The 22,164-nt window shown below is 39.3% G+C and overlaps 1 protein-coding gene across 4 annotated transcripts in view; it reads right to left on the minus strand.

Annotated features, from left to right (window-relative positions):
* The window catches only part of LOC121324953 (peroxisomal acyl-coenzyme A oxidase 3-like), a 62,970-nt gene that overhangs the window by 22,245 nt on the left and 18,561 nt on the right, over positions 1-22,164 (minus strand). For all 4 annotated transcript variants that reach the window (XM_041267189.1, XM_041267198.1, XM_041267205.1 and 1 more), the window contains 7 exons: positions 16,380-16,476; positions 15,718-15,900; positions 15,364-15,486; positions 14,883-15,003; positions 12,661-12,783; positions 10,529-10,642; positions 2,243-2,358 (listed from right to left, as the gene is read on the minus strand). In XM_041267189.1, the coding sequence (XP_041123123.1) occupies positions 2,243-2,358; positions 10,529-10,642; positions 12,661-12,783; positions 14,883-15,003; positions 15,364-15,486; positions 15,718-15,900; positions 16,380-16,476 (877 nt within the window). The remainder of the gene's footprint in view (positions 1-2,242; positions 2,359-10,528; positions 10,643-12,660; positions 12,784-14,882; positions 15,004-15,363; positions 15,487-15,717; positions 15,901-16,379; positions 16,477-22,164) is intronic.

Genomic DNA, 22,164 nt, shown 5'->3' on the forward strand with positions numbered 1-22,164 from the left:
ACTTCCAATATATCGGAATGTGAAACTAAACTAATTTGTCTCTCAATAGCTACAATGCAGATGCTATATTATTTTACTATATTTGGAGGTTACAAAGACATACAATCATTATTGTTACTTCTTTTTTTCCTTGTTTTTAAATTTAGTCGTCTCCAATTTTTTACCCTGGTTTTTTCTCCCCAATCTAGTGTGCCCAATTATTATCTGTATCCTCGCTCGCAACGCCCAGCTGACTCAACCCCCCGCCGAATCCTCCGAAACGTAATTTTTCGCACTGCAGATCCACAGCGAGGCTACCAGACCTATAGCACCGGTGGACAACACAGATCTGGCAGCTCGACTGCAGAACCTCAGATGCCCTATCGGCCACAGGGGTCGCTGATTTGCGGTGAGCCGTCGATTCCCCTGCCGACCCAAGCCCTCCCTACCTGGGCAGTGCTCGGCCAATTGTGCGCCACCCCCTAGGAACTCCCGGTCACGGTCGGCTGTGACATAGCCTGGACTCGAACCTGCGATCCCCAGACTACAGGGCGCATCCTGCACTCCACGTGGAGTGCATTTACTGGAAAGTTCCTGTTCTAACTGTAAAATATATTCTCTCCTTGGTAAATTCTTCTCTGTGCATTCTTTGTAAAATACCCAGGAGTTGATGGCTGCTAGGTCCAATACATTGTAAAACACCTGAAAAGGCCACTGTCAAGCCAGCATTAAGGGAATACTTCAGTGCCACCTGATCCAAAACATAAATTCCATATTTTCTATCATTGTAAAACTCCACAGTCTCTGATATTTATTTATTTATGTCAAGCAGGCGCCAGCCTTCAAAAGGCTGATTGAAAAACTACAATTTATAAATCACCGAGCACAGCTATTGTTTTGAAAAATATTTTTCTTAAAACTAATGGAAAATTTTGATATTTTCTGTTTTGATGATGCTATGCCGGGAACATCTTTTTTTTCAGGAAACATTTACTGTTAAATGTTGACAGAACATAAGGGAAGGAGAACACCCCCCTTTCCGTTTAATGTTTGCCAACGATTTCTGGCTACTTTCCTTATCAAAGGATGAAAAGGTTAGAACCTATACTAACATTATTATAAAGTATAAACCATGAACTCAAGTGCTTGCAGCTGTAATTTTGTTTCCCCTGCCAGCAATGGCATGGACACTGCTGTAATGTTAAATAATAATATAGATCTGTAACAGGGGGGCATCTCAGATGGAGCAAGAAAGATGGATAAGTGAAAAAAGGCTTATTATCAAAATCGCTAGTGGTTAAAACAATGTGGCTTTAAAAACGGTTAATTTTGCTGGATACAACTGTAAAGACAATATCTCACTGTGTGTGGTCTGTATCATTGACTAGCCAGCAGTTAAAACACGAAAATAGTTCATTTATACTGGACTGCATTGGTAGTTGAAGTAATGGGAAAAAAAAACAAAAAAAAACAGAAACAGTTGTTTACCAAATAATAGAAGTATATTGAAAACATTGTCTCTCTATACCCAAGAAACTTAAAAGCCATATGGCCTCAATATGGTTTATATAACCCAGAACATATGAATACACTCTCTCAAATGGTCTGTGAGATACAAGCTTCTGGCAGTGTGGCAGTGACAGCATTGTAAAATTACTGTCACAAAAAAGATTGTATTTTCTTGTGTGACACCCCTTAATTGAACTTGACCTAGATACATCATAAATTATAGTTGTTTACCAAAATGGAAGCTCTCTTAAGAAGTCACAGCTCAAAGCAAAGGTTGGTGTTAGATTTTCTCAGAGAAGTTTCAATAAAATTGACAGACATGAAGCTGACATCTCAAATGGTTTGTGTATATGATATTAGAGGTTGAATCAGTGACAGCTGCAGGAAATCAGACAGTGCTTTTTTCAGATAAGTGGCCACACAGCTGACCTACCACAGTGAATAAACAAAGGAGGTTAGACATATTCCCTAAATCAGTTATGCTGTGTTGTAAAGTACTGGGAAGACACTGCACATGTACTGCTCTTAATAATGAAATAGTAGCCACTATTCAGGATGGGAGAAACTGTGAGAGAACTATGTATGACAGTAGACTGGTTGTCTTACCGAGTTTCTCATTTATCTACATTGTAAGGGTGCTCTTGTAAAATTAAGCATGTCCATCAAGATAACTGATGACTAAGTATGAGAGCCTGTATCTGATCTTCTGACTAGAAAACAGCAGCGGATGAGCTGAAGACTGGGCTTTGCTTACCTGGCTGTTGTTTCTCGCCTCGAAGTCTGGTTTTCCAGATGCTTTCTCCTGGTTTAGTTTTTGGTAACTTTCTCGCAGCAGGAAACAGACCAGCCATTTGAAGGCTGCCAATGGAACTGGAGGATAAAAAAAACAATTAAGGAAGGATGAGTTTAAAAAAAAAAAAGAAAGCAAATATATAAAACCAAAAACAGTGCCTCTCAAAAAGAACTTTGTCAAGCTTTAAAAGAAAAATCTCTATTTTTTTTAAAGACAAAATTATAAAAGAAAAGTGAAATAAAAAGCTGCTATATGTCTGCAATTTTAAACAGTTGTCCATCCCTTGGACTTTTCCACATTTTATTGTGTTACAACATGGAATCAAAATGGATTTAATTAGGAGTTTTTGCTACTGATCAACACAAAAAAAGTCCATAATGTCAAAGTGAAAAATAAAATTTACAGATTGTTCTAAATAAATTACAAATACAAAACAGAAAATAATTGATTGCATAAGTATTCACCCCCTTGAGCCAATATTTGACAGAGGCACCTTTGGCAGCAATTACAGCCATGTGTCTATTTGGATAAGTCTCTACCAGCTTTGCACATCTGGACAATGCAAGTTTTGCCCATTCTCCTTTGCAAAATTGCTCAAGCTCCGTCAAGTTGGATGGGGACCTTTGGTGAACAGCAATTTTCAACTCTTTCCACATATTCTCAATTGGATTGAGGTCTGGGCTTTGATTGGGCCACTCCAGGACATTGACCTATTTGTTTTTAAGCCACTCCAGTGTGGCTTTGGCTGTATGTTTGGGGTCATTGTCCTGCTGGATGATGAATCTTCTCCCAAGGCCCAGGTCTCTTGCAGACTTCAGCAGGTTTTCCTCCAGGATTTCTCTGCACTTTGCTGCATCCATTTTCCCCTCTATCTTCACAAGCTTTCCAGGCCCTGATGAAGAGAAGCATCCCCATAGCATGATGCTGCCACCACCATGCTTCACGGTAGGGATGGTGTTCTCAGGATGATGCGCGGTGCTAGGCTTGTGCCAAACATAGCGCTTAGCGTTGAGGCCAAAAAGCTCTATTTTGGTCTCATCAGACCATAGAATCTTCTTCCACTTGGTCTCACAGTCTCCCACATGCCTTCTGGTAAGCTCTAGCCAAGATTTGATTTGAGTTTTTTTCAACAATGGCTTTCTTTTTGCCACTCTCCCATAAAGGCCAGTTTTGTGAAGCACCCAGGATATTGTTGCTGTATGCACAGTGTCTACCAGCTCAGCCATGGAAGACTGTAACTCCTTTACAGTTGCCATAGGCATCATGGTGGCCTCCCTGACTAGTTCCCTTCTTGCCTGGATACTCAGTTCTTGAGGACAGCCTGTTCTAGACAGATTCACAGTTGTGCCATATTCTCTCCATTTCTTAATAATGGACTTTACTGTGCTCTGGGGGATATTCAATGCCTTGGAAATGTTCTCATATCCTACCCTTGATTGGTGCTTTTGAACAACCTTATTCCGGATTTGCTTTGAATGTTCCTTCGTCTTCATGATGTAGTTTTTATTAGGAAATGTACTAATCAACTGTGAGACCTCCCAGAGTCAGGTGTATTTAACCTGAAATCATGTGAAACACCTTAATTGCACACAGGTGGACTCCATTCAACTAATTAAGCAACTTCTAAAGACAAATGGTTGCACCAGAGCTTACTTAAGTGCATCATAGCAAATGGGGTGAATACTTATGAAATCAATTATTCTGTTTTATATTTGTAATTCATTTAGAACAATTTGTAGATTTTAATTTTCACTTTGACATTATGGACTTTTTTGTGTTGATCAGTGGCAAAAATTAATTAATTCCATTTTGATTTCCTGTTGTAACGCAATAAAATGTGGAAAAGTCCAAGGGGGGGTGAATACTTTTGACAGCCACTGTATTTACCACTTCTCAGCATTCCATGAAACACATTTAATTCAAAGGCAACACAGGTAAGGCTCATACACGTGTGAAAAGGTACATTGTCCATTTTGATGCATGGCAAGGTGCCATGAAGGGATACCATCTATCTAAATTTTAAATATTAGGGGCTCCAGCTGTAAATGTCCTTTATCCCCTCTGCAACAGCAACATTTTCCATTTATTAGCATACATTTGCCAAAGTTGCAGCAAGGGCAAAATTACAGCTGCAAGTCCTTAGCGGTCATCTTAAACCACCTCACTTCAGAAGCCTTTCCAGCCGTTTACAGGAGACATTAAGCCAGGTTAAAAATAAAAACACACCATTATGTATGTGGCAGGCTGGCGAGTAGATAGAGGCCCAGAGACAGTCTGCAGTTCAAAAAAAATACCAATTTTATTATAAATAACACAAAATAAAAGTGCACAATGGCAAAATAAAGGGATTTAAACACAAACAAAAAACCCAATACAAAAATAAACTTACAAAGACAAGGTTTCCAGGCTGGGCAATGCCTTCACTGGATTCAAATCTTGCCAACAGCCAACCGCCAACCGCCAACCAACCGACCGCCAAACTGCTTCCTCAGCTTCCTCCTCCCTACTAGGAGGCTGAGGCCTCCTTTTATGCCAGGTGGCTAAATGATAATTGATTAATTACATTAGTTGATTGCTCCCACCTGGGGCAATCAACCTGGGCAGGGAGGAGAATTTAACTCCATCCCTGCCAGTGTTTCCAAGGGCAGAGCCCTGCTCTGCCACAATGTAATTAAACAAAGTACACATTATAGGATTTTAGAGGTAGGATCCACTGGAACGATTTTGTCTCCCTAACCTGTGTGAGCTCCAAAGCCAATGTGACTCTCCCTGTGTAATCCCAAGCTCACCCTTGACTTAATCACTTGCCCTGCACACTACGCCGTCGTGCCTTTACCAGGTTAGCCACTTAGGGACCCCACTTTTTGGTACTGATGATAAATGCTTCAATCCGCACCAGAAATACAGATGTTCTAGTAATAGAGTGAAAAAAGTCAGTATTTATATCTCAGCAATTTGCGCTTCTCAGAATAGGTCATACAGTGTAAGCTATTTTATGAGGTGTGTTTGCCTTAGCCCAGAGCTGAGCAAGAGCTATGCAATGATTGCAATATAGTAGCAATATAGGAGCTGTGATGTACAGTGTTTTTGTGTTCTGTCTTTACTTCAGTGTTTTGACATCTTTTATTGAACAAGCTGTTATGGAGAACAACGCTTAAGTGAACACTGTATATTTTTACAGCAGCTATAGCTAAATACATTTTTTAATTGGGTGGACAAAGAAACAAAAAATAGGTGAGTATAAAATTACTTTTAATTATAAAGATGGCATGTTTATATCTATTACTGGACAGCTGACCTTGAGAACATAGTATGTACAAATGTTATTGCTTTAGGTTTGCTTTTATTAAATCTGATCCATTTTCTCCCCTTAAAAACACTGTTTAAAACAGACTTGCTGTTTACAATTTTGGGAAACAATTGGTGGTATAACATGCCTCCCAAGACAGGTCTACTCATCATCGCTAAGCAACAACAGTGACTCACCATCTGGGGTATGATGTCAATAAGCACAACATATGTTTCACATCTGCGGAGGAGCTACATTCAAGGTTCACATTTCCCTGTACAAATCTTTGTTGAATTAAATACATTATGAAAGGTTCAGTCCTGCTTGCTTACTGGAAAAGCTTGTTTTTAGTTTTTAATAATGTCATGGTGAGCAAGTTTTTGCACAACACTTACTTTATGACTGGTCTGACTGGTTAATGTTACTTTGAGCAGAAGTCATTCTGAATCTAAACAAATGGATCTATTTCTGAAGTGTTTATCTCAACATTTTTTTTTTGTGAAAATGGAAAATGTTATAATAAAAATTCCAGTAAAATGACTTTATATATACTATGGACACTGTTGCACATGGCTGTTAAACCAGTTAGGTAGTGTATAATAACCACTACTGTCTGCCCAAAGCTTACATTGCCCTTCTAACTGGGAAACTGGACACAGAACAAGTATCTGGCTCTGCAGACCCCATTCATGGACCAAACAGGAAGAGTGCGATGTCTTTTGGGGAAAAAAAATAAACACATATTCCAAAAAATTCTAACCATACAGCAGTGTGTTTGTAATATACTGAAATACGTAGGTTTTTTTTTTTTTTTTATTGTTATTGCTTTACGGGAGAAAAGACCCTAATATTATTAACCATACCAGTATGTCACACTTGCAGGACTAGATATGGAGGTGGTCTTCAGATCAGATGTTTAGAATTGCATTTATCTAGTTAAGTAATAAAAATGCGTAACGTACAACTATGGCCAAACGTTTTGCATTACTCTATAGAATTTACACATTTTGCTTTTTTTTTTTTTTAATTGTATCTCAATCCTAAAATTCTAGGTGATCCAAAACTTTAGGCCATAGCTGTATGCAGTACATCTAAGTTTGTGTCAGGAATTTAAAGAAGGGTCTAATATTATTTTAAAGAATGGTGTTTTTCACAGAACTAATAGCATTAGGTTATTATCATAACCCTGGTTCCGTGAAATGTAACTATTACCTAATGGGTGAGTATAACCAAGCCACCCTTAACACTCTACTTCCAAAGCCAGGGTTTTGAGGATCCACAACATTAAGTCTGAGGAACCTACTGAAGGTATGGGGAGTAGCCCACACCACTGAATTGCATATGTCTTTGACAGATGCACCCTGGAATAAAGCCCATGGAGTTGCCATGCTCCTGGTGGAATGGGCGGGAAGCTTTTCTGGATGGGGCAAGTTGGCTTTCTCATAGGCAGTCCTGACTGTCTCTGCTATCCATTTGGACAGTCTGTGTTGTTGTTTAGACAGGGCTTGACCATGGGACTTCGCCCCATATTAGACAAGAAACTGTTTGGACTGCCTCCAACCTTTTGTCCTGCCAACAGAATATACTAGGGCCAGCACCAGACAGAGTATAGAGCTGCTGCTCTCTGCCACACTGGGAAGGAGGTGGATGGAAAGCCTCCAATTCCACAGACTGGTTGACATGAAATGCCGAGATAGTCTTCGGCAAATAAATAGGATTGGTATGGAGCGTAGCCTTTGTCCTAGCTTCTGCCAAAATTAAGCAGGCTTTTGAAATTGAAAATTCCTGCATCTCACTCACTTGCTTTTGCGGAGGTGACTGCAAGCAAGAAAGCCGCTTTGAGCAATAAAATGTTCAGTTCAGCCGAATGCAAGGGCGCAAATGGAGGCTTCATGAGTGCACAACAATTGAACAGTGAACAATATCCTTTACAGGCGGCCAAAGCCGCCAAGCTCCTTTCAAAAATTGACCCAACAGGAAGTGATCTCCTGGGTAAACTTTGATATGGCAAGCTGAAATAGCTGCCAGATAGACCTTTAATGTAGAGGGGTATTTCCCCTCATCAAACAGGTCCTGCAAAAATTGCAGTATAACTGCCATGGGATAAGTCATGGGGTCAAACCCAGAAGGCAGACACCACATCTGAAAAACGCCCCACTTGTACCTGTATTGGGAACGTGTGGATGCTGACATTGTCAATAACCCTATTGTACAGACCCAGATGGCTCAAATGCTGCTGTTCAGGGGCCAGACCCAGAGCTGCAGACTCGATGGGTTGGATGCATAAAGTCCCCCCTGCTTGACAGAACAGCTGGCCGCTCAGGAACTGCATTAGGGTCAAAACCAGACTCCTGGGCCACACAGCTGGAGCAGGGCAAGCGATGGGAAGGCATATAACAGCTGCCTTGGTCACTGGTGTGCCAAGTCTTCTACTGCCAGCGGGTCCCCGCTTCCTATTGCTCTCCCGAACCTCTCCCAAATGAGGCTCACCACCTCGGGGTGAAGCCTCCTCCCTGAGGCGATGGGGAGTCTCATTGAGAGGAGGTCACCCCAGGCAATGTACTGCCCGCAGTGAGAGGATGTTCTCGTGTGCCCAGAGAAAAAGCTTGCGGGCCATGCGATAGAGACTGGGAGACTTGAAGCCATTCTGGTGGTTAACGTAAGCCACCACTGTTGTGTTGGCTATATGGACAAACACATGCCTCCCTCGAACCTCCTGTAGAAAATACTGCAAGGCCAGGTAAACTGCCTGCAGCTCCAAAACATTTATGTTGAGACCGTGCCAAGGGGGGTTCCAAACACCTTGCGCACCTCTGGCATTCCACACAGCTCCCCAGCCCAGGCTTGACGTGTCCGTCATGACAACCTTAAAGCACTGTCCAGTACCACAGACTAGAGGAAAGGGTGAAGAGGTCCAAAAAGCTTGAAAACCACTGCTTTAGGAGAAACACTTTCTTCCAAATCATTAACAAATGTTTATATCACTTTGAAGGTACAGATGATCCTTAAAAAAGATTGTTAACCTTATTAAAGTCTTAAAAGTGTACGAGACAGCAACCCCACTGACACAAATATCTGAAATAAATAAAAACACACCGCCTGTGGCAAAGTGCCCGCCCCTGTGTGTATTTTGTGTTATATGTTGTGTGCTAATGTTGGTGTATAGTCATTGGTACACGGGATATAAACTGGTCTGTGTAACACGAGTGTTTAAAATGTATATTTGTATTTAGGCACGAGGATTGCACAGCACTTCACGTGCAAGTAAAATGTAATAGTATGTGAGCACGGGGAATTGCTCTTTATTAATTCACGTGCAGTTGTACCGCGACTCCAATTGAATGATTAATTAGCAATCGCGTCTCGGTACAGCTGCATAAAAGCTGCATATTTTCACTCACTCAGGGTTTTTGTGTGTTCGGTGAGTGGAGAACGGGTGTGAAGACGGAGGTAATAATAATAAAATAATCACATAACATAAAATATCAGCTCACCGTGTTTGTTTAGTGTTAGTCCGTTTTGTTTGTCTGTTTATTTTGGCTACCAGTGCCGTCTCCTGTGTTTTTGTTTGTTACAACCTTTTTATTCACTGTTCTGTTAATTCATTAAATGCTGAGCGCAAGCATGCTGTTTCACTGTCTCCAGAGCAGGAGGGAGAGCTGCACCAGTCCCCTGCAAGTGAGGGAGAGCCGCACCAGTCCCCTGTAACAAGGGTAGACTACACGCTGCTCCCACCTCCGTCACCAGGAAACTACACGCCGCACCCACCTCCAAATTGGCAACACAGCAGCAGGAACTGCCTCTGCCCCCGCCACCTCCACCGCCAGGAGCAGAGCAGCAGGAGCTGCCTCTGCCACCTCCACCGCCAGGAGCAGAGCAGCAGGAGCTGCCTCTGCCTCTGCCACCTCCACCAGCAGAGGGTGAATGCCTGGTGGGTCCTTTTCCACTAGCAGAGGATGAATGCCTGCTGGTATCACTTCCCCCACCAGCAAAGGATGAATGCCTGCTGGTATCACTTCCACCACCATCACGAGGAGAGGAGCTGGAGCTTTCTCTGCCTCCATCACCATCAGGGGCAGAGGAGCAGGAGCTGCCTCTCTCTGCACCAGAAGGACCAGGAATAGATGCTGGCGGTCCTCAGCACCCCTTGCATAGGCTGCTGAGGGAAGCACAGGGAAGAACCGTCCGGCCGCAGTGGCCGAGAAGAGGGCCAACACTCGCACCCCAGCTTGTCCTGACTCCCTGCCTCGCTTCGCCCAAGGATGCCTGCCTGGCATCGCCTGGGGTTGCCAGCCGCTCCGCATCGCCTGGGGGTTGCCTGCCGCTCCGCATCGCCTGAGGTTCCCTGCTGCTCCGCATCGCCGTTTTGTAACAGCGATTAACAAACTACACTGCAGTCCAAACAACTCATTTGACCACTATAATTATTAAAATACAGCCATGGCTAAATCTTCAGCCAGTTTGCCTGAAAATCTATCTTTAACTTTCCCTTCACTGACATCTCTTATTTGTGCATCACTAAGGCTGTATCTAAGCCTCTAGTCTAACCTAGAGCAATACCAAAGTATATTTTACACAGGAATGGTAGGCAGTATAGACACATATTATGCTTGCCATGCTGTATCTAAAAGTCCTGACATTTTCCATGGAAATGGTGCAGCACTTTCCAGAACACTTAAGCATGCAGAGTAGCTGTAGTTACTGTTTCATTATTTGGCATAAAATATATTATGGGTTGCTGTAACATACAAGCTGCTTTCCACCCCACTTAAGGGCAGCAAAAATCACTGGTCTTGCACGGAGTGGATATCATCTTCTAACTTTCAGCCCCCTACATGATATTCTATATATATATATATTCTTCTTGTTATTGTATCATAGTATAGAGTTTTTGGTTTTTACTGTTATATATTTATTTAAAATTATTAAAGACAAAGAATCTAATAAATATTATGCACCTGAAGAGTCCATGCATTCTTCTTCCGTGGTGGCTGTAAAGGTGCTGCCCAAAATGCGCTTGAAGTCTTCAAGAAAGTTCACAGATCCCAGTGGAGACGTCACAGTCACATTGTCTGCAAACAAGTTGAAGATTTCCATAAAACTAGCAGTTCACCCAGTGTTTAATTTATAGTAAATTAAAAACCATTTAAACTATTTATCAAAAAATTACCAAGCCTTCCTATATTTTTATTTGATGCTAAAATGAGGCATGTACAGTGCCTTGCAAAAGTATTCAGACCCCTCCTATGGTGTCCCATTTTGTATAGTTACAAAATGATGCATACACATTTTTTTAAACTTAACATTTCGAATGCTCAAACTGAAGACTTCTAAGAGTAAGATAAGTTACAGTAAATGTCAGTAAAACCTAAAGAGAAAAAACAGAGATATGTTGATTGCATAAGTATTCAGACCCGTCAACTCAATATTTGGTGGAAGCACCTTTGGCAGCAATTACAGCCCCAAGTCTTTTTGGGTAAGTCTCTAGCTACTTTGCACACTCGCTTGGTGCAATTTGTGCCCATTCTTCTTGGCAGATTTGCTCAAGCTCTCTCAAGTTGCTTGGGGATTGCTTATGGACAGCAGTTTTCAAGTATTTCCACAGATTCTCAATAGGATTCAAGTCAGGACTTTGACTGGGCCACTCAAGGACATTCACTTTCTTATTCTTAAGCCATTCCTATGAAGCTTTGGCCTTGTGCTTTGGATCATTGTCATGCTGAAAGGTGAATTTTAGCCCCAGTTTTGAGTCTTGAAACAGGTTTTCCTCTAGTATTTGCTTGTACTTTGCTTCATCCATTTTTCCTTCAATTCTAACAAGCTTTCAAGTCCCTGCTGCGGAGAAGCATCCCCATAGCATGATGCCACCACCACCGTGCTCGACTGTAGGGATGGTGCTGACTGGGAGATGTGCTGTGTTGGGTCTGCGCCAAACGTAACGCTTGGCATTTAAGACCAAAAAGCTCAGATTTAGTCTCGTCTGACCACAACACAGAGACAGGTGTTCTGAAATCATGAGAACCACTAATACTGAACACAGACTGAGGCCATTCAACTAATTGTGTGGCTCGTTAAGGTCATTTTGAATGAATTAATTTAGGTTTGCCACAGCAAAGGATTTGAATACTTGTGCAATCAAGACTTTTCCATTTTTATTTCATATTAATTATCTATTTACTTATTTTTGTTTTTGCTTTGAATGTGTGGAGTAGGTTGTGTATATAACACATTAATTCCTACTTCAAAGTGTCATGACTGCAAGCTTTAAAGCAACAAAATGTGAAAACTGTGAGAGGGTCTGAATTCTTTTGCAAGGCACTGTATATACAGAGCTAAATAAATAGGTATTTTGGTGGGGTTGTGGGTTTTGGAAAGGTCTGATCGAAAACAAGGCTCAAGCAGTCACTACAAGAACACTATTGTTTGCCAATCATTCTTTGCCAATATAAGAGTTGCTTCCCTGATCTGATTATTATACTTCATATATTTCTTCCTCAGCAGTTCCAGCAATTGTCTTACTTTTCTTCAATTACAGAATGAGGATTAATCACAAATAGCAGGGCAAATGTGAGCTTACCCATATTGCTCTGTGAACATGCCTCAAACAAGACCACCCTCTAAATGGATAAAGAAGTGGACTGCTGCAAAGACCACCAAACTCATTTGACTTGAAAACAAAAACAGATTTTAACACAAGCTAATGCATTAATCCAAGCTTTTGAGTTTTAATGCCAAACATTTACCAGATTCTGCCAAGTCAACGCCCAGGGGTCTAAAAAAATATACAAATAGCTGAACCTTCATTATTGATGATGCAAGCAATTGTTTGAATCATTAATGCACATAGCAACTACTTCTAGGCAGTTTTATTCATATGTGCAGTGATATTTCCCCTCAGGCATACTTGCACATGGCTATTAAATGGAAATTAATTGGGGGGGGGGGGGGGGATCTTTCAAACCAGGGTGTTGACTTGGCCGAATCTGGTAAAAGGAAAGAGTTTGTCACATAGAAAATGTGCAAATAAATTCACACCGCATTTGTAGATGATGCATGGGCAAGTTCCTCAAAGGGTGACTGGATACCATACCTTGGTGTTTTGCATTGATCCAGCTCAGAAGGTAGTTGCTGGTTTGCTGCAGAAGTACATTATTATCTCCTTCATATGTACAGTTAGGGTCATTATCATTTCGAATGTCACCAAGGCGATTCACTGAAAGATAGAAAAAAAAAGAATGAATAAAAAATAAATTACATTAAAAATGTAAAAAAAAATAAAATAAATAAATACAAGGCAGCAGGCCACTGCTAGTCTGTAATGACATTTCTGGATAAAATACAGCAGACTTCTAGTTATAACAGTTGATCTGCGTTCCCCAAATAATAAACCATAAATTAGCTGTCTAGCTACTTGCACTACAGGCTGGTGGAAAAAATATATTAAAAAAAAAAAGTTGGACAGTGCAGGCTGAATCATTTGGCTGGGTTTTACGGTTGATAATTATGGCATTCTTTCCTAGTTCACTGCAAACAAGCTATTTTTATTGGTTGCCGGGCTGCTAAGTGAGCTGTTAGATGAAGTGATAGAACTCTGGTTATTGCTGTCCAATCATGATGTAGCTACTCTGTTTACTGGACTTAATATCTGTGTCACGCTATAAACAATATCTGCCTTGTCTGTGGATTCAACATACATTTTACTATGGTCTTGCCTTCTGAGATATATACATACTGGACTGATTAATGATGCCTTGAAGTACTTTAGTCATTTCTCAGGAATCTCTACAGTTAGAATCCACTAGGAACAAATAACAAAGGATGTCCCAACTAATTGAATAATTTAATCTTTTGTATCTTCTTAGCTCCACAGGGACCCCTGCTGTTAGGAGTGCTGAATAAATTGAGGGCATCAGAGAATTAAGGTCTAATGATTCCCAACAATGCAGATCAAATGGCAGATATTTAACTGGAAACAAAAATCAACTCGCATTTCACTGCTCTTGATTCAATACCTTTTCATGTGACATTTAGAATCATGCAGTATATCTGAGCAATGTTTTGATCTAAAAGAAAAAAGAAAGGCATTTCCAAACAGGGGTGTAAAGTAATGAAGTAGAAATACCTCATTACACTACTTAAGTATTTACCTAAGTACTTTATTTTTGGGATACTTGTGCTTTTACTCAAATACATTTGTTTAGAAAATATTGTACTTTTTACTCCACTACATTTCCCAGAAGCATCTCGTTACTCGTTCTTTCAGCACACTGATGCTTACGCTGGGTAGGATTCTGATTGGGCAAGTGTCTGCTTGCTTTGATGATGACATGATATGTTGAGGCCCAACCACAGACTCTTTTGATTTTTAAAATAACCAATCAGCAAACACAACGTTTAGCTGCATGCATTAGGTAGCATAAGAACTAGTTTTTGTTGCTAAGCGTTTATCTCAGTATTCCATAATGCGGTTTTCTCAGTAAACATCCGTGGTCTGTTCATGCTCTTTGCTTTAACTGAAGCGGTGGACCCTGTTGGCAACTTCCAGTGGCAGCGTAAATAACAATTTAATACAGGACTATAATTAATTACAATATTTACTTACCCTGTTTGTACCCTCTTTTGTGAAGTGTTTGTTATCGATTATTATTACTTTTTTTTTTTAAATAGGATCCGAGTACATATATGTACAGCCAGCTAAATATCTTATTTATTGTTAGGCTACTTTTTTAATGTGCTATTGGTAATTGTGCTATTGTGTTCATAAAGTTTATTCTCAGTGCTGTCAGAACAGGTTGCTGGTGATTAGTTGAAATAGTTTTTGAATGTTAGTCTGCATCCATTTGTTTTACAGCTTGTGAATAAAAATAGAGTAGTTGCTATAGCTGCAGATTACTTTTCAATTGAGTTTAACAAAAAATATATATATATTTGCTATTCTAAATTTAAATAGATACAGTAAGGGCAGCTAGGAAGTACACATGACAGACTGTGTTCAGGGTATGTGTAGAATATAAGAGCAGAGATTTTCTTCAATCAAGCAGGAAAAGGTCAATAATATTAGAAGCGAATACAAACTGGAGGCCTGAAGGATGGATTTTTTTAGTTTTTTTAGGCAGATTTCCATGGGTAGTATTTAAGGGCGGCTACTTGTATGATACTTTAGATATGATACTTTGACTTTTACTTAATTGCATTTTTTTCCAAGTAACAGTACTTTTACTCAAGTAACACGTTTTAAAACTTTTTCCACACCTGTTACAAACACATAACAGGATAAAAGTTAGTGACTGAGTCAGTTGCTAATCTACTTACTGGCCAAGTAGCCGTGCCCTCCGCAGGCTTCCCTGCACTCCTGAATACCACGCTGAGCTGTCCAGGAAGCCAACGGTTTGCTGGCACAAGATATGGCGTGGATCTCTCTGCCAAGTTCTGACTGCACCATATTATAAACAAAGAGCCAGAAGAATAGAAACTGTTAGGCTGCCAGGGTGTTAATCATACAGATTCAAATTGTTCAGTCAAAGGGTGGTATAAATCATGAGTTAAAGTTCTATACTAAAAGCTGTTACATAATACTTGTTACTATATATCCCCTTATTGGTAGTGAATCCAGTGGACCAATGCAAAACAGCCAAATGGTGATATATCTACAACACAAAATTGGTATAAGACATTCTGATGATTTTCAGCATTGCACACACACACACACTCTGGAGACCACATACATACTTTCTTTCTTGATATTAAATAGAAGCAGTCCTTTTACAATTAAAAATACTGTTTCATTACGTACCTGTCTTTCACTCTTGTCCTTCATCATTAGGCCGATTTGAAACTCAACGAAGTTCATGAAGAGAGTTTTGGAAAAATGGTCCAAGGCTAACACTGCAGCCAAATAGGGAATGAGACGCCATTGCTAAAACAGAATGGAAATAAGTTTAATAAAGGACAGCAGCAATGGTCTATTTACGGACGTAAATATCGTATCTGTTCAAATAAGACAAGTTGTGTGGCAGGAAGAATAACATCCAATTAGTTAAGACGTGAAATAAACTATTTTTTTAAAAAAGAATATTAACATTCCTGACTAATACAGAACTAAATGTACTAACAACCTAAAACCTAACAAGATATTTCCCATCAGTACCTGCATTTGATATTCCAGTACTGGTAGCTCTTCGTTTTCCTTGGGTCCAAACTGCCGTCGTGTTGCTGAATAGCGAATTGCTATTGTCATGGCAAGTTTGAGGTTTATGACTCCCATTCTCGTAATAGATACTCTGCCACCTGACAAGGCACCAAGTGAGGCACCAAATCTCTTATTGGGGTCCTTAAAAAAAGAAAATGTTATATTTATATTTAGTATAGCAGTGTAGAACAAAATGCTACCGTATGAAAAAGGCATCAAGTACAGTTACTGTAGTCAAACAGCATCATGCTGTGAAATTCTAAATGCCTAGTGGATTTTATTTTTCTAGTTCCAAAAAATGTAAGACTGTTAACTCCGTTGGCTCCAACTGCTCCACAGTGTACTTGGTCAGCCACAGATAAAACTTGAATAAAACTCATTATCAGAGCAATAGTAGTCTTTTAGCATTATACGCTCAATTGGACAAATTATAGTATGGGTTTAATAGAAAAAAAAAATAAAAAATCTACTTTCGTTTGGATAAAACGCAAACCTACTACTGGAATTTTTTTTTTTTCCCCCACTCAAATTCCCAGCCACAAATTTGTATTTACTGATTTTTTAATGTTTAACTTATATTAACTGACATCACCCTAATGGAAGAGCTAAACCTTCATTACCTTGAAAGGCGTGACATAATGTCCTTCCGGTGTGACATCTCCTGTTTTGTTCAGCAGGTTTTCTCGGGGTATCCGAACATTACAAAACATAGCAAACCTGTGAATAAAAACAAAGAAAAAAACCTTGAAGGAACAACAGAGCATCTCTGCACACTTTCCTTCAAAACAAACCTCTACTATTGTCAAGAAAAAAATAAAATCACTTTTTACCATATTTCCTTTGTCATAGCAGTGTTTGAAAGACACTTTTATATAGGTACTATATATCACATGTATAGTGCATAATGTCTCATTTTACATTATTTTAAACAGACTAATTAATTTATTAATTTTGCATTTAAATGTATTTAAATGCAAAACTGTGAACTATATTGTGGCAGAGCAAAGCTCTGTCCTTTTTAAATTGGCAGGGATGGGGTTAATTTCCCCTACCTGCCTGGGTTTATTATGTTCAGGTGGCTGGGGTTGATTAGTTGATTAGGTTAATTAACAATCAATCAGCACCCAACCACCTGACATAAAAGGAGGCCTCTGCTTCTCATTTGGGAGGAGGGAGCTGAGGAAGCAGGTTTGGTGGTTTTTTCAATTTTCTAAATCCAGTGAAGGCATTGTCCAGCCTGGAAACCTTTATTTTGTACATTTTGCTTTTTGTCTTTCTTTTTGTGTTTCAATCCCTTTTGTTTTGGCCCTTGTGCCTTTTTATTTTTGTATCTATTTATAATAAGTATATTTTTTTGAACTGCAGTCTGTCTCTGGGCCTCTATCCACTTGCCAGCCTGCCACATATATATTTGCATGTCACTTGGTATTTGCATTTGTACTTAAAATCGTTGGAAAGTTTCAAAAACATGTGAAATGCATTTAAATACTGTTCAATAAACTGTAAAAGTTGTTTTCATCTGTGTGTAACCCAGATCTATCAAGATGAGACCTGCAAATCACACCTCTACAATTACCATGCATTCAGCTCAATCAAACGTATCTGTTCATGATCTTCTCAACCAGGAATGACACAGTTTGAGAAGCAAAGGTAGGTCATTTAACTTATGCAATTGTCTCTTACTGGCTGCTTTGTTTGGAGTAAATCACCAGCTGTAACTATTAATGACTATAAAATACCCTGCATATATGTTAGATGGCTAGAAAATATACAATAAATACAACAGAGCATTGTGGTATCATTCTACTCAGGAAAGTCAACCCTATCGTAAAGGTGTCTACAGTCTGTGATACAGAAGTACTATAAAGTGCTTGATAAGCCCAATGGGTAAATACCCTGTAAAATGTAATTATTGCTATGCTGAGCTTTTGGGTTTATGCATCACCCAATAAAATACCGTCATGTTAAACAGTGTTACCGGTGCGGTAAAGGAGACAGTAAGTTTTATGAATATGGACAAAGTGTACTAATGCTTGTATAGATTAATCAAACAATGTCTGAGGAATGGAAAAGTATTTGAAATGTATTTGGTATATGTCACATTTGCATTTAGTTTTGGTGTGAAGGTATCGCATTTAAGTTATCTGCATTTAAGGTGCATCTGACACTATGTCTGCTTTCAAATCATCATCATGCTTATGTACGTCTGTCTCCACTATATCCCCAAGCAGGGAAATGCATCCCCAGTGGAGGTATAATGATATGCTAAAGTATTTCCCAATTGTATTACAATTGGATAAGCAGTTCTCCAGATAAAATGTGAAATATGTATGCATCGGTTAATTCTAGCTGCAACATTTTGTAAAAGTTGCAGTCGAGATATAACATGGCTATGAATACCAAAGAACAGGACATTATAATAATCATTGCTAGAAAATACAGAAGCATGCATCAGTCTGTCAGTATCTTGAGTTGGAAAATACTTTTCAATCTGGCTATTTTAGTAGATAAAAAAAAAAAAAAAAAAAAATACATTGTATTACTATTCCTGATGAATAGAACAATTAAGAGTTTAAGCAAAAAATGTATACAATTTGTCCTTTTTTGAAATTCGAAAAGAAAATGCAGTTTTGATTGTAAAAACGAAAGCTCAGATAGAAAAGCTATTTTTATAAAAAATGCATTTTCAAACTTGACTTACACAGTAAGAGTCCCAACTTCCCTGACAGAAGGAGGCAGCGCATTCCATAATTTGAGCTCTCCAAGAAAAGCCCCTTCCTCCTGTATTTTTATTCAGCCTAGGAATAACTAGCAACCTGTTTAGTAGTATATGAGGTCAATAATTCCTGTAAGTAACTGGGTGCTAATCCATTCAATTAAAGGCAAAAATCTTAATTCTAAACTTCACAGGGAGCCAGTGCAATGAGGCCAGAACAGGAATATGTTCACTTTTTCTGGTTTTAGTCAGAATTCTAGAGGCAGTGTTCTGAATGAGCCATGAATAAGAAACCACAAACAATTGTTTATTACACAGTTAATTAACAGCGTACAAGCAGTAAATTAAAAATAATAAAAGATTTGCTTTGGACGACTGCACGTGTTGCACAGAGGGCTAAAGGGTTGGTGCAGTTCACAGGAGGCCGAGCAATGCACTCACAGAGAAAAAAACTGTCAGCCACAATCACTCGCTTTGCTTTTATAGCCCCCGTGGGCCAGCAACTGGTGACTTATGAAAAATGCGTTCACGGTCAGACAGTGTGCAAACAAGAGCCAGACAACAAATGGTCTGTAGCAATCTGGAATAAGACAAGTCACAGCAGCCATCAGCACTTTCTAACTGACATGGAAAATTTCACAATGTCTCTGGAGTATAGTCACTTCATGCAACATATTTGGAAGTTTATACAAATTAAAATATGTGTATCATTTTGAAACAGAATAAAGCTGTAGCTAAAAGGTAAAATACTAACTTCTTTGTTAAGACCTTCTGACCCAGAATAACACACAATGAAACTGTAGTGCCCTCAAATGCAGTGTCATGGTGAAACTACAGAATTTTAAAAATGAATAGTTCTCTCTTTTGTTTTGGAAACATTACTTATGCATACAGCCTTTTAGCACTTCAGTCTACTAGATGTTTGTGTCTGGTTACTGGAGAAGTTGGTTGATTTGTGAGCTGCCATTCAAAAGAAAATGTCTAATTTATACCCCCTATAACATACCAAATACTGCTGTGTTTTATCAAACATTTACACAATGGGGAAAACGCTGCAGGGCACAAGCTGGGGATTTAGAAATGATTCTATGACAGTCTAACAAGGTTACAGTAAAGTACTGTCAGTGAAAGTAGTTAACTTGAGTGGAACTAAAAATTTAAACCAAAAGTGAATAACCAAATAACCCAGGGTCAGTGGCTCATATGACACTGTTGATAAGCAGTTCTCTAGATACACAGTGCCTTGCAAAAGTATTCAGACCCCTGACCAATTCTCTCATATTACTGAATTACAAATGGTACATTGAAATTTCGTTCTGTTTGATATTGTATTTTAAAACACTGAAACTCAGAATCAATTATTGTAAGGTAACACTGGTTTTATGTTGGGAAATATTTAAGAAAAATTAAAAAACTGAAATATCTTGTTTGCATAGGTATTCAACCCCTGTGCTGTGGAAGCTCCCAGTTTGCACTGATGAAAGAAATTGCCCTAACGAGGTCACAATTACCTTACCACTGGCCTCCACCTGTGAACCATTAAAGTTGCTGTCACATTTTCTGGATAAAAACCCCACTGTTGAAGGATCATTGGTAAGGCTGTGAATCTGAAGGAAAATGAAGACCAAAGAGCATTCTACAGAAGTTAGAGATAAAGTAATACAAATGCATAGATTAGGGAAAGGGTAGAAAATAACATCCAAGTGTTTGGATTACCCTGTGAACACAGCTGGATCAATAATCAAGAAGTGGAAGCTGCATCACACCGCCCAGGCACTGCCAAGAAATGGCCGTCCCTCAAAACTCAGTGCTCAAACAAGGAGACTTGTCAGAGAAGCCACAAAGAGGCAAACAATCACTTTGAAGGAGCTACAGAGTTCAGTGGCTGGGAGTGGAGTAATGGTGCACCAGTCAACCATATCAAGAGCTCTGCATAACACTGGTCTGTATGGGAGGGTGGCAAGAAATAAGCTGTTACTCAAAAAGTACCATCTGAAAGAACATCTGGAGTTTGCCAGAAAGCATGAGAGTGACCCAGCTGCGATGTGGGAAAATGTTTTGTGATCAGATGAGACCAAGATAGAGCTTTTTGGCCAAAACTCAAAGCGCTATGTGTGGCGCAAACCTAACGCTGCCCATGCCTCAAGACACAGCACCCCTAAAGTGAAGTATGGTAGTGGCAGCATCATGCTGTGGGGATGCTTCTCATCAGCAGAGACTGGGCATCTTGTTACAACTGAAGGAAGAATGGATGGCGCAAAATACAGGAAAATACTGCAAGAGAATCTGCTTCAGTCTGCTAAAAAACTGAAGCTTGGGAGGAAATTCACCTTTCAGCAGGACAATGATCCCAAGCACAAGGCCAAAGCAACACTGGAGTGGCTCAAGAACAAAAAGGTGAATGTCCTACAGTGGCCCAGTCAAATCCTGATCTCAATAGCATTGAGAATCTGTGGCACAATTTGAAAATTGCGGTCCACAAGCGTCGTCCAACCAACCTGAACAACCTGGAGCAAATCACTCAGACACTGTGTGCAAAGCTGGTACATACTTATCCCAAAAGACTTAAAGCTGTTATTGCAGCGAAAGGTGGCTCTACCAAATATTAATGTGTGGGGGTTGAATACTTATGCAAGCAAGAGATTTCAGTTTTTTATTTTTCTTAAAAATATTTCCCAACATAAAACCAACGTCACCTTACAATAATTGATTTTGAGTTTAAATGTTTAAAAAAAAAAAAAAAAAATCAAACAGAATGAAATTTCAATGTACCATTTGTAATTCAGTAATATGAGAATTGGTCAGGGGTCTGAATACTTTTGCAAGGCACTGTATGTAAAAATCCGTCACATGCAGATAGAAGGATGTACAGCAGGGGATAATAATACTATTTCAAATTATGTTGTTAAAAACTTGGTACAGACCAAAAAATGCCTCAGACAACTTATAGTATTGAAACCAGAGCCTGATCAACATGTATTCTTTGATATTTCACATCCATGAGTATTCCAGGGTGCATTCAATGATGCTGTTTGTTTTAGAGCAAACTGAATGATATTAGATTGCAGATTTTGTAGCATTCACAATATCATGGTTTTAGTCAAAAGGTGAGAAACATGATTCTGAGGGAAGTACTTGCCCTTGGGCGATATGTACAGCTATATTTGAAGAACCTTTCAAAGTTTTCATAATTACGTTTTTAAATAAATGACCACAGTCAAAGTCATAAATCAGGTAGGAACTCTACTGGCCAGGAATTTCAGAAGTGCAAATGGACAAGATGAAGAATGTGTTTGCTCAGCTGTGAAAACTCTAATGGATTTCAGAGTTCAGCTTGGTTGATGCAGATCCAAAAAAAAAGAATAAAGAAAAAGGTCCATGTCTTTTTTTAAATGGTTTCTGTAGGAAATAAAAAGTGCATCTGCAAAATACTGATAGGCACTGTATTAGTTATATTAATGTTCATACTATCAAAGAAGTTCTCTTATGAGGCAGCACAAGAGCCACAAGTTACAAACGGTAAACATCTTAATAAAAGAATCAAAACACATATCAAATGAACATGTTATAAAAGGGGTTGCAAAGTATTCCAAGTTCAGATTGTTAAACTCTTTATAGATTTTCATAGAACTTATTTTTTGTAACTTGGTTATTTTGGTCAGACTAACTGGACAACTGAATAGTATGAA

This window comes from Polyodon spathula, chromosome 1 (genome assembly GCF_017654505.1).
Source record: "Polyodon spathula isolate WHYD16114869_AA chromosome 1, ASM1765450v1, whole genome shotgun sequence".
NCBI classification, from domain to species: Eukaryota; Metazoa; Chordata; class Actinopteri; order Acipenseriformes; family Polyodontidae; genus Polyodon; species Polyodon spathula.